General features: G+C 34.5%; 1 protein-coding gene across 3 annotated transcripts in view; it reads left to right on the top strand.

Moving 5' to 3' along the window:
- Nucleotides 1–13,288, top strand: part of gria4a (glutamate receptor, ionotropic, AMPA 4a) — a 97,032-nt gene extending 83,744 nt beyond the window's left edge. The window contains exons 14-17 of one of the 3 annotated variants that reach the window (XM_016535158.1): nt 7,819–7,933; nt 9,622–9,759; nt 12,138–12,212; nt 12,247–13,288. In XM_016535158.1, the coding sequence (XP_016390644.1) occupies nt 7,819–7,933; nt 9,622–9,759; nt 12,138–12,212; nt 12,247–12,336 (418 nt within the window). In that variant the 3' untranslated portion in view covers nt 12,337–13,288. Of the gene's footprint in view, nt 1–1,424; nt 1,632–6,262; nt 6,378–7,818; nt 7,934–9,621; nt 9,879–12,137; nt 12,218–12,246 lie in introns of those variants that run through there. The other 2 variants (XM_016535159.1, XM_016535160.1) reach the window with 2 other exon arrangements.
- Nucleotides 13,289–13,782: the final 494 nt, after the last annotated feature.

Raw genomic sequence — 13,782 nt, 5'->3', positions numbered from 1 at the left:
ACTTTTTTTTTTTTTAAGGGCTCGTATCATGATAAATGAAATAGGCTTTTACCTGACAGGCTATAGTATAATTCAGATACTATTATAGCTTTTATGTTAGTTTTTATTTTTATATTTTCCGTTTTTATTTTAATTTAAATTCAAGTTTAACAATTTTTTAGTAGTGTTAGTAATTTTTTCCCCCCGAAATATGTCTATATGGTTTTTATTCATTTTGGTAAAACTTTACAATAAGGTCTCATTTGTTAACATTAGTTAATGCATTAACTAACATGAACTAACAATGAACAATATATTTTTACAGCATTTACTAACCTTTGTTAATGTTAGTTAATAACAAAATTTATTTTCATGTTAGTTCATAGTACATTAATGTTAACGGATATAACTTGATTTTAATAATGTATTATTGGCAAACGTTGAACTTAACATTAACTAAGTTTAATAAATGCTGTACAAGTATTGTTCATGTTAACAAATATAGTTAACTAATGTTAACAAATGAAACCTTATTGTAAAGTGTTAAATTAATTTTCATTTGAGTTATTTTAGTACATCAAATTAAACTAAATTAATATAAGAAATGTTGTCCTGGCAAATAGCTGAAATAAATAAAAAAATCAGGTTTTATATATTATTGTGTTTCACGTAACTTTTCTTTCATGTAACATGTTTTATGGTTGTAGTTTTAATTGAATAGTTTAATGAATATTGTAGGAATGAAAAATAACGGAATTCAGAGATTAAATGATTTAAATGGATTTAAGCAAATAAAGAAAAAAGAACAAAAATAATTAATCAATTTGAACTATTTGCAAATAATATTCATTTTAAAATATGCACACATTCACTTACTTTCATAATATGTTGAAAATGCAAAACAGCAGAATGTTTCTTGTCTCATCACACTTACATTTTGAAATGCATCACAGAAATGATTCAGCCTATATTTTCAGTATAAAATGGCAAAATTTGAGATACTTCAGTAAAGTTGAGTAAAGTTTTGCTTTACTAGAATTACTGTCAGCCGTTTAACATTTCTACGATAAAACTTTGTAAGACTTTTTATCTTCCAATGTAGACTTTTTTCTCAGAATTGTGTTATTAATTGCGAGATGTAAACTCAGAATTTGAGGAAAAAAAATCAGAATGGCAAGACGTAAAGTTTAAGTTGACTGTTTTTGCTTTAAAGAAAATATGAATAACTTTATAAACTAAAAAAGGACATGACATGATATGACCTCTTTAAACACAATGACAAAACCAAATTTTACTTTTACTATTTTGCTCAGAAAGTGCTACATTTTATTTATTAATGAAACTTTTCAAAGACAAAAGCTCCTGTATCCCACAAGATATCAGCGTTTGAGCTCACAGACAGTGCTGTGTGTGTCTGTGTGTTTAATATTGTTCTTCCTCCACAGAAGCGGCGCTCAGGTAAACGCGTGCCTCGTGTTGCTCATTTCTTCTCATCAAGCCTGTATCCTGTCTAACATCTTCATTGTCAAGTATTATTTCTCATCTCTTTCACTGTTCCTGCACAAACTATCAGCATGTTTTACACCACGCCATCCTCTGGATGTGGAAGTTGCTTAAAATTTCCAAAGACAACATGAAATTAACATTTACTGCCAAACATAAATGTACTCTTATTGAATATTACGCATCAGTACATATTATTACCATTCAAAAGTTCGGAGTTTTTTTTATGTTTTTGAAAGAAGTCTCTCCAAGGCTGCATTTATTCAATCAAAAATACAGAAAAAAAACAAATATTCTGAAATATTATTACAATTTAAAATAACTATTTTCTATGTGAATATATTGTAAAATGTAATTTATTTCTGTGATGCGCAGCTGAATTTTCAGCATCATTACTCCAGTCTTCAGTGTCACATGATCTTCAGAAATCATTCTAATATGCTGCTTTGCTCAAAGTAGTCTTATGGAAGATGAATGTGTTGCAAATGTTAATTCATGTTGTCTTTAAATATACAGAATAATTATTAGAAATGTGCTGTTATGACGTATGTAAGCTGAAATGAGTTTCAATGAGTGTTCTGATCTGAGGTCAGTTTTTGACCTGTGTGGAGATTCAGTTCTGCCTGAGAGGTTTTTACTGACCGTCTGAGCGTGGATCATCCTTGAGAGAGTACTTGATCATTTTGATTCTGATGGTCTCCTTGTGTTGCTATCGGCCAGTTCAGCAAACTAATCTCAGCACCGTGACCTTTGACCCCGACCGTTTACCCTCTCCAGAACAGCTATAAACATGCTGCTGGCGTTTACAGATTCTGTGTTGCCATCTTACATCCACCGCATAAAAACGAGCCTGTCACTCTTTCTGTGTCTCTAAAACTGACACCAATAGACAGAATCTCCTTCTGCTGAAATCTCACATATGTCTGGGTGGATCCTTTAAAATAACAGTTCACCCAAAAATGAAAATCTGCTGAAATGTGCTCACCCTCGGGTCATCCAAGATGTAGATTTGGAGAAATGTAGCATTGCATCAGTGTCTCAGCAATGGATGCTCTGCAGTGAATGGGTGCCGTCAGAATGAGAGTCCAAACAGCTGATAAAAACATCACAATAATCCACAGGAAGCGTTATTATGGATTATAGACTTGTATTTTAGATGGAAGCAACAGTTTGAAGTTAAAAACGTTTTAATGCTGGATTTGTTCCAGCTTTTGTCTTCTCCAGATGTTAACTGATGGACTGGAGTGCTGTGGATTACTTGTGGATTATTGTGATGTTTTTATCAGCTGTTTGGACTCTCATTCTGACGGCACCCATTCACTGCAGAGCATCCATTGCTGAGACACTGATGCAATGCTACATTCCTACAAATCCTTTCCCGTGAAGAAACAAATTGCACAGTTCCCGCAGATTTTAGATGAAAGACGCTGCACAGGTTGAGTCTCCACACAGACCTGAAAAACAAAACAATGGACGTGGATACTGGCGTACTGCATAGTATATACTGCACACTTCCTGCTGGCTGTTTTTAAATAGCGTATGAAGCATGCAGTATGTACAACACAAAATATTTTGTCTTCATATGATAACATCCAAAAGAACAATTATTAACTAAAAGCATCCTACATTATGTTGCACCAATGAAAGTCATTTGTAAATGCGCTGCAAAAACATGATTTTCTTACTCAGTGTTTTTGTCTTGTTTTATGATATTAAAGGGGTCAAGAACTGCCTTTTTTTATGATTTTATAACGATATTTTATAACGTTATCAAGATTTTCACATCAAAAAACATCATAATTTAGAAGTAATAGGCTATTTTCTGTCCTGTTTTGACCCCCTCATCGAAACGCATCGGATTGTCGACTTGGAAGTAAACGCCCACTGCTGTGATTCGCTATCTGACAGCTTACATCCTTCACAGATGGACTCATTAATTCTCAGTACATATCAAACAATCAGACAAAGCAATAGTGAGCACGTAATAAAAACAGTTACTCACACTTGTGTGGCGAGACATTACTGTTGGATCCAACAGTCGCACAGCATTGTCCTTTAGTTTCAATCTTTCTGAAAATCCTGCGTTGAATTGTGCCTTGTTTGTAAACGAATCCGCGGTAAAATGAAGTGAACAAAGGAGCGAGTTCTTACTGACCGAGTCTGGAACTTCATTAAAAATAAAGCTAATCCACTCTTTCCTATTGTTGGGATCCGATGCAAGGTGATGCAAAGACTGTGTTTTTCCACAACTTGGCTCTGAATAACGTCTTGTTGTTTTTGGAGCATCTTTATCGTTTGGTTTCCGCGTAGACCTGTGTTTGCCTCTCTCGTTATTTACACTACAGGCGTGAGTCGGTGGGCAGAGCTAAACAGGCAGTGATGTCGAAGCAGGTGTTGATCTTCTTCTGTGGAGGCGGGGTTTAGCCGCTCTATTACGTCATAAAGTGGCACATTCCACAAGCTGTCGTTTTGGCAGATTGGCTTCAATATAAGCCGTTTTTAGACTAACGAGAACGTTTTGAGTTCTGAAACTTACAGGATGTTTTTATAGTACAATGACCTCTTATATGTCAAAGCATCAAGGGAATTTTTTTTTCTCAGTTCATGACCCCTTTAAGACTTGTTTTCTGAAAAAAAAATATCAAAATTAAGTGAGTTTATGGTTTAAAAAAATCTGTTAGTGGTGTAAGAAAAATAAACTTATTTCAAAGAAAAACAAGATTATTTTCTTACTGCACTAACAGATATTTTTTCTTGTTTTAAGCAAAAACTCACTTAATTTTAATACATTTTTCAGACTTAATTTCTTCTCATTTTCCTTCTGAAGTAAATGTATCTTTATTTAAGAATTTACATATTTATAATTGAAAATAAGACAAAAATACTAAGTAAGAAAATCATGTTTTGCAGTGCAGGCAGAAGTAACATTAAAAGTCGATATGAAATCATATCTGACAATATTTAGTTTCTTAATACACAATCCAATCTATTTCATGAGCTTATCAGTTCACAGTGAATTAAATCAGGTCCCGCTCTACATTTTTTCTTGTTTCACAAATCATAAATATGTCACATTGTGGTAGTAAAATTGCCTTTTTCACTGTGCAGCATAAAGTGTTTCATGTCATCATCAGTATTTCTCATTTCTTCATCAAATGTGACATGCTTGTGGAAACACTGAGGATGTTTCTCTCACATCTGTTTCTCGCTCTCATTTATTCCCTCTGATGTCAGTAAGAGTCTCCAGGTTTCTGAAATCCTCCTACTGAACATCTTAATTTGCTTCAGTCTACATTTACACTCGAAATATGTCAGTTTTGATATGCAGGCACACAAATGGTTGGCCGCTGTTCAATTTTCTTCAATGAAAAACAGCAGATAAAACGCATTGCAGTGTCAAAATTGTAAGACAGCCCATGGAAGAAAAACATCCAATTTCAGTTTCACATTTTGCTGAAAATTACAGTGTTCATAGAAACCTCAAGTGCAATTCCTATGGGACGTTCTGTAACACCAGACACCATGCAATATTCCATGAGCCACAAAAAAAAAAAAAATCAAATATCACAGCCAATCAGAAGAGCGTGTGGGCGGGGCTATTTCTGCAAGCGCACTGCACTGCCGACGACGTGGATAAGTACTAATTCATAAATATTAAACCATTTTAACATTATTAAAAACACATACTGAGTGTCTGAAACAATCTTTGCCATATGATACACTTGTTTGTTTGAATAGGGTTCACAACTTGAACAAGATCTGAGGCAACTTATTAATTGTCGTTTGACTATAAAGGTCACGCAAAATGATATTCGAACTCACATCAGAGATTTTTAAGATTAAATAAAGCACATAATCATTATCTGAAATTAGCACTGTCATAGTTTGGAGGTTGTTTTTTCCAGCGCAGAAATAGAAACCGTTTAATCCCCTCGCGCACTGCATATGGGCGGAGCTTGAAATAATGGGAGGGGCTTAGCGACGGTGAATCGGAGGTGAATTATCTATCGTCATTTTTAGTATGCTTGTAAAGGTATATTCAAACTTACATTAGAGACTTTTAAGATTAAATAAAGCGCCTGTCTCTCGTTGCGCACTGCGTCGCGTCTGGGCGGAGCTTGAAATAGTGGGCGGGGCTTATCCCAGATAAATTCTAATCAAACAAAAAAAAACTTTGTTAAGACTAAATAAAGCACATAACCATTATTTGAGATTATCTTAGTTATATATTGTAGGTTGTTATTGTTCCAGCAGAAATAGAAACCCGAGATCCGCGTATCGTGTCGCGTCTGGGCGGAGCTTGAAATAGTGGGCGGGGCTTAGCGACTGTCAATTCTGCTCACAAACACAAACAAAAAAATGCTGTTTTTAAATGTTTTAAAATAATAATGCTGATTTCTAAACATCATACTGTATGTATCACTCATAGAGAAATTATAATCTCAGAAAGGTCAGTACCAAAATAAATAGCAGATGAGTTGAGAGAAATGTTATTAAATTCACATTTTATTCAGTAGTGGAAAATATTGCTAAACTAGTTTAATGCAACGAGTATTTTACTTAGTTTTACTCAGTATATAGTATTACACTACTTTTTGAAAGATAGACGGAATAAAATGAGAGCGAAAGAGAGATAGAAACATCCCATAAAAGGCCTCATTAACAGCAGCTGCCTTCCACGAGCCTCTCTTATGTTCTCTCTTGTTTTCTGTTTGTTTTGTGTCGTCTAACCCGGGCTGCGTGCGGCCCGCTCTCATGTGATGTTTATGGTTTGTTGAAGAAATGCCGTAAACCTGGCCGTGTTAAAGCTGAATGAGCAGGGGCTGTTGGACAAATTGAAAAATAAATGGTGGTACGACAAGGGCGAATGTGGCAGCGGGGGCGGGGACTCGAAGGTTAGCCACCGATGACACGCAGAGGAGTGGTAAAAAAAAAAAAGATGACAATGTGATGCAACAGAGACATCTGCCCTGACACCACGGCCCTCGCCGGCCAGTAACGAGAGAGAAACCGACAAATGTGTCGAAGGAGAAACGCACTGAAAAAGGAAGCAATTACTGTCAAAACAGAAATATTTGCTAAAAGAACAAATGAGAGCTGTACCTGCACAGAAATCAAATAAAAGAAGAATATGGTTGCTTTATATATATATAGGGTCCATAAGTCTGTGAACATATGTATAACTATTTGAAATTCATCAAATGAAAATTAGAATTAAAAATTAAAGTACCAGAATAACAATTTGAATCAAAAGTTAAATTGAAAAATGTAAACTGAATTCGATGAAAAATTAACATTAATTTCAGGAAAATGTGTCAACATATAAAAAATGTAAAACAAAACAACAACAACAAAAACCTAAATAATAATAAATACAAATTCTATATTTATATACACACACACACACACATATATATGCATACATACTTATTACTATGTATTATGTGTTATTATTACAAAAATTGTAATATTAAAATAACTATTTGAGTCAAAAGTTAAAAAGAATTTAATTCAAAAATTAACATTTCAGAAAACTTGTAATTATAATACAAATTATTATAACAAATAATTTGATTGATTAAATAAAAATTAAATTAGGACAATTTGTATTATTATATATTATTTATTGTTATTAAAAATATAAAATCAAAATAACTATTTGAGTAATATTTGTAATAACAGAAAACAACAAAATAATGATTTGAGTAATATTGTTTTATAATAACAGAAAAACAATTTGAATCATGTTATAATAAAGAAAATGTAAAATTGTATAAAAAAGTATAAAATAAATACACATGCATAACGTTTGTATATATATAATATCAAAATAACAATTTGAGTCATAAGTTAAATAAACTAAATGAAAAAGCTGAAAAATTAACATTACTTTCGAAAAACCTGATCAAGAGTTAATTTATCAATCTATTTTCGTTTGACTTTTTAAATTTGTTTTATTTTATAACATGATTGTTGTTAAATCATGAGAAATATTTACTCTTTTCAGTGTGTTGTGGGTCTCTCTGCGCTCTGGGCTGTTTGTGATGAGCCAATAGTTCTGGATTAGCAGTAATTGTTTGTGTTTTGATAATGAAATCAGGGCAGTATGTGTCTGTTGCCTGAAGCGATGGAGCGAGATCCCATCCATACGTCTGTGGCTCCACACACACAGACACACACACACACACACACACACACACACAAGCTCACACACGTGCACTCGATGGGACCTCGGCTTCATCACTTCCTGTGCTGCTGTGTGCCAAGATGTATTGTAATCTAATAACATAAAATAACATGGCCTATGATGTTATTTATGTTATTCTCTCTGAGAAGAACGCCGGTAAACCTGGCAGTGTTGAAACTGAGTGAAGCAGGAGTGCTAGACAAACTCAAAAATAAATGGTGGTACGATAAGGGCGAGTGCGGACCCAAGGACTCGGGAAGTAAGGTCAGTTTCTGGACGGAAAACCGCAAGCAAACCTGAAAACCGCAGCTCTGAAAAACACAAATACTATCATGAAATGAATGTGATGTGTTTTCAGAAAGAAAAAGATGACTGTTGTCTTAAAATGTCTGTGTCATCATCATAAAGAGATTTGTTTCGATTTTAACTAAATGAATAAATAAATAAATAAAGTAGAACCTTTAGAATGAAACATTGTGACATCACAATACAAGAATGCTGCACTGTGATGTCATGATTCTTTCATGATGTCATAATAGTGTTCGGTTTGGTCTAGAATGCAGCTTTGTTACAGTTTAATGGATGAGTTCATTAAAATGAACAGCAAATTGAAGAGAATATGGCACTACAGCGGCATAATATTCACTCAATTAGCTTCAAGGCTAGTTAGTAGAAACACATTACGGCTGTAAGATTATAAGATTATATTCCATACAAATTAAAGTAATTTAGTTAGTTAGTTTTTTCCCAAATGCTGATCAAGATGAGCAAAATTTATGGTTGTAGAAGATTTCATACAGCTATTTTGTGCCATCTTAGAGAGTGCCAAGTTGTATAATTAAAAAAAAAAAATTAAAAATAATTTTCAAGGAAACAATTATGAATTTATTTTTTGTGATATTTCAAATAACTAATTATTTTAATTAATTATCATTTCAATAAAAATTAAATTATTTACTTTAAATATTTTCCACAATTTGATCCATAGATTTGTTCATTTAAATGCATTTTAAAAATGTTTGTTTGAAGTATTAAAAGAACAGAAATGTGCAAAATACAGTCATTTACCTAGTTATGAGGGGGCTTTTTTTCAAATGCAACAAAAACATACGAGAAATAATTCATTATAATTTAAATAATAAATAAATATGTTTAAAATGTATCTAAAATACATTTTAATTAACACATTAATGTATCAAACTGGGGAAAATATTTAATCATTATTTAAATAATGAACTATTATTTAAATAATAATTAAAATAATTAATTTACAAAATGATTATTATACAAATGATTATTTAAATAATAATTAAATAATTTACTTTAAATATTTTTCCCAGTTCTATACATTTTTGTTTAATTTAAATGCATTTAAAAAATTTTTATAAAAGTATAAAGATAAATATAAGACTATATACTGTGTAAAATAGACATTTAGTTACTTACTAGGGTTCTTTTCAAAATAAGAGAAATATTTAATTATTATTTTAATTAATTTTTAATAACTATTTTAACTATTATTTAGATAATTAAATAATTTACTGTAAATAATTATTTTTCCCAGTTTGATACATTAATTTATTCATTTAAATGCCTTTTAAACATTCTTATAGAAGTGTAAAAAATAAAACTATACAAAATACAATCATTTGGTTCCAGAAGGTGCCAGAAATCACTAAGAGAACTAAGCTAAACCACCAAAAACGATTAGAATTTCATTTAAATCATAGCCCTTCTGTTCATGTTTGAAATCTAAATGACGGTGGATTTCTTGCTATCTGTAATAGGACAATGTAATGATGTTAAATCAATGGCACCAGTAATTCAAGCTGATTGAATTAAATATCTGTCATGTGTAAATGTGTTTGAGTCTTCCACTCGCCAATTCCTGCCTCTCTAACGGCCTCGTTTCTCCCTCCTTCCCCTCTGCACCGCATCCCTCTCGCTCCCAGGACAAGAGCTCGCAGGCGCTGAGCCTGAGCAACGTGGCGGGAGTTTTCTACATCCTGGTGGGCGGCCTGGGTCTGGCCATGATGGTGGCCCTGGTCGAGTTTTGCTATAAGTCCCGCGCCGAGGCCAAGAAACTGAAGGTGGAATCGGCCGAACTGAATTTTAGCCCCGCTCCCAGCCCAACGCACAGTGTGCAGAACTTAGCCACTTATAGAGAGGGATACAACGTGTACGGCTCTGACGCAGTAAAGATATAGGGGTAGGACAGAAAGCCTGCTTGCGGTCGCTGGGGTTCGGCCTGAGCCTCGTCTGTCATATAGCTGCAGCAGACGTCCGCTAATGTTGTGACAGCTTCCCATCCCTCCGTTTACTTACGTTCCTTCTTGCTTTCTTCACTTCTGAAAGAGACCCCTTCATTTCTGTCGCCTGTCGTTCTTTTCTTTGTTTTGGTATGGCATCTGCCTTGACTAGAACGTGTTGGGATTGCATTGGTTTGGTCTTCTTGGCTGCAGTCGCTGGTGTTTTTGCACTGTTGGCTTTCTGTTTCAGACACCTGCATTAAAACAAACGGCACAAGATGACAAACACACACACACATGGACAAAGCTGCCATATTGCATTAGGAGCTCAAATTATTACCAAACCAAACATCTTAGTATGCATCCTTCAAACACTTTATAAAGGAATGCTGCTTATATATTTCTGATTTAGAGATGTTAGCTCTCTGCTATAGACCGGCGGTTCTCAACGGGTGGGTTTTGATGGACAAAAGCAATGCTAAATGCAAATAATAGCATGCAGCTAACCACATAATCTTCTTAATAAATCAATTCACTTTCAAAAAGCGTCAAATTAAACTTTATAGTATTTTGGCATAAATTCGCAAAAGTCTAATGAAACAGTCACTTAGATGGTTATTTGTGCAACAAATACACTGTTTAACCCTTGTATTATATTAAAAATTCTAGGCACGATTTTTTTAGGCTCAGATTGACCCCAATTGGATTCAATATAATTCACCCAAAATCACACTATGAAAAACAAACAAACAAAAATATAGTAAATCTTCAGTAAATCATTAGGTAAAAATAGCAAGTCTTTAGCATTAGTCGTGTTAGTACTTACACATTACAAACAGAAAAATAAACATGCAAACATGTCTTCTTAGAACTTAAAACTTTTTCACAAACTGTAAATTTTATGAACAGTACCATAACTTAAAAAAAAACAAAACAAAAAAATGTTTTTAAACCGAAGTGTGGAAAAGCACTTAATCCGTGAATAAATGCATGGCGCTCGCAACACCAAGATCATGGGTTCAATTCTTAGCAAAAATTAACATGCATGAACTGATAAAAAATGTATGCCATCATGCAGTGGATAAAATCATCTTACGTTTTTTTATTATAATTATATTTTTATTAATATGTTGAATCAGTTTTTATTTTCAGTTTATTTCATTTTTAGTAGTTTTTTGTGTTTATATATATATATATATATATATATTAGTAATAAAAAATATATAGTATATGTAGTCTATATAGTTTTTAGTTTCATTAATTTTTATTTTAGTTATTTTAGTTAAATAAAGTGACATTAGTACATTAAAATGAAAAATGTTGCCTTGGCAACTATATATATATAATATTTATTTATAAACATTATATATATATATATTGTTATTGTTTATTTTATTTTAAGTAAGAAAAATGTTTTCTTTTTATGGTTTTAGTTTTAGTTGAGTGTAATAACCCTGGCTGCCTTTAACCACGAAATATGAAATATTTTCATATAACATCATTATATAAATTTTGTATGCACATTCCACAACACAAAACTTTGCATGCATGTTCATGACCCTAAATAAAAAATAAAAAAGTCACAACATATAGAAAAAAAAATCATAGGTTAAGCAGTGTATCCGACAACTCAAAACCCAAATTGACACGCAACATAATACAAGGGTTAAAAATGATAAACAATTCTGGCACAAAGCTAAACCAGCTGAGATCCGCCGCTATAGACAGCAGCTATGCGCAATGCGTTATTTGGTACGAGTAGGGCATTATAGATCAAACGGCTGTTGGTTTAATGATGTTTGGTTGCGTTTCTCTTTCTTTTGTTGTTAGCGACATCAACAAACCAATCTATAATGCTGTACTGATACTGAATAATATCCGACTGTCCTCCAGACCCCTGCTTACGAAACATTAGCAGTATGAACATATAAAGTGTTGACTGTTAGGAGACACTGTACAATTCAATCCTTAGAGTTAGCGGGAACACGAGCGAAGGGCTGCATGCTTGCGTTAGAAATGCAGATGTCTAGACATGTTGTACATTTTGAGATGTTTTCTGTATTTGTGTGTGGCAGCCTTGAGCTTTTCTCCGTTCTGTCGATGTGAATGTGTCGAGTGGTTCCGTTGTGATGTCACTGTGCCATTTGCATATATTGTCCCCCCCCCCTTGAGAGTTCCAAGTATTCTGACTCTGCCTCTCGTCCCGCCCCCTTCTCTAGCTCACCTTCTCGGAAGCCATGAGAAACAAGGCCCGCTTGTCAATCACGGGCAGCCTGGGGGAAAATGGGCGTGTCCTGACACCAGACTCTTGGGGAAAATGGGCGTGTCCTGACGCCAGACTGCCCTAAGGCCGTGCACTATGGCCCCTCCTTCCGACATGGCCCCGCCCTCGCCGTGGTGTCCTCCGACCTCCCATAGAAACCAAAAACTCACCTTGTGCCTTAAACCATCTTACCCCTCTACCGAAGTTCAGATTTCACGCAAAACACGGGAGAAGCACGCCGTCGCCAGTTCGAACGCGACTGACCTGAAAACGCACTCTTTCAGCCCTCGGAAAAGAGGTCAACAATTGTAAACGAGCCGGGACAGCATGGATATGAACGCTTTGACTTTGGCGAGCATCAAGGATCCATGATGCCTTATCCTAACTTTGGGGACGAACATCATCGCATACGAGACGGAAAATCACGACCAGTAAACTGTAAATGTAGAGACATTAGCCGTGCTTCCCTGTTTAGCCATCCGACATCAGCAAACCTGCATTAGACGTATTAAATCACAACGTATTTACTACATGGTCCACAATCACTAGCTACTAAACCGTATGTAGATATTCTCTCAGGAGCCACGAAGGGGGACGACGGAAACATCTTTTATCATCTCGACAGGATTTCTTCAAGACGCCGCCGGGAGCCGCTTGCTTTTTGGACTGAAATGTAAATAGACCAGTAGTAAAAACTGAACACGATTCTTTTATAAAGCATCTTAGATAATAATTAATTGCAATAATGGCAATAGGGAGACCTGACTTGTAATTAAGAGATCTTTTATAAACACACAATATTATATATATACAGAAACGAATCTATATAATAGAGGGACATCTGAACTAAAACAGCAGCGTTGCGTGTGAGACCATGGCATCTGTTCTGTTAACAGTTGTTTTGATAACCGATGTAATGCAGTGTGTACGTGTCTTTGTCCTTAATGAATGTCCACGCATTTCACATTTCGCACAAACACACGAGTTTAAGATGTGAACGTCGCACCACACCGGGGTCACACCGACTCCCGATTCTCACCTTTGGTGTTTGGTTTTGTTTTTCTCTTTGTACCCACCGATTCAAATAAAACTGGAACATTTATACAATAAATGAATTTTTTTTTTCCTTTTCATGCTTTAAATGAGACAATGTGAATGAAATATGACCATTTACAGTCTAATATGCCAATTAGAGTTGCAAAGCGGTGGTACATTTCTGGAAACTTTCCAAAAATCCCTGGAACCAAAAAATCATTTTGTTGCATCACTAGTTAAAATACTTTCTCCTAAACCAGATTAATAGCGGACTCAGCTTTAAGTAAAACATTTGCAGGTTCATTTCCCCAAAATGTAGAAACACTGTGACTCTTTGGTGGTTTCAAATCATTGATGTGTTTGTTTGTGCATCTCAACCAACCAGCATTGACTCAGCATTGGTTATTCTCCAAAAACACCTTGAATACCTCAAACTGGTGTAACCAGCTAGCTTGTTGCCCAGTCTAGACCAGCTAGAAACCATGTACCATGTTCCAAAAACAGTGACTTGCTCAACTTCATGTCGTTCCAAACCTATATGACTTTCTTTGTTCTGTGAATCTTTG

Source organism: Sinocyclocheilus rhinocerous, unplaced genomic scaffold (assembly GCF_001515625.1).
Source record: "Sinocyclocheilus rhinocerous isolate Xijiao unplaced genomic scaffold, SAMN03320098_v1.1 scaffold215, whole genome shotgun sequence".
Lineage (NCBI taxonomy): Eukaryota > Metazoa > Chordata > Actinopteri > Cypriniformes > Cyprinidae > Sinocyclocheilus > Sinocyclocheilus rhinocerous.
The sequence above is the reverse complement of the archived record's forward strand: the minus strand, read 5'-3'. Positions and strand labels throughout refer to the sequence as shown.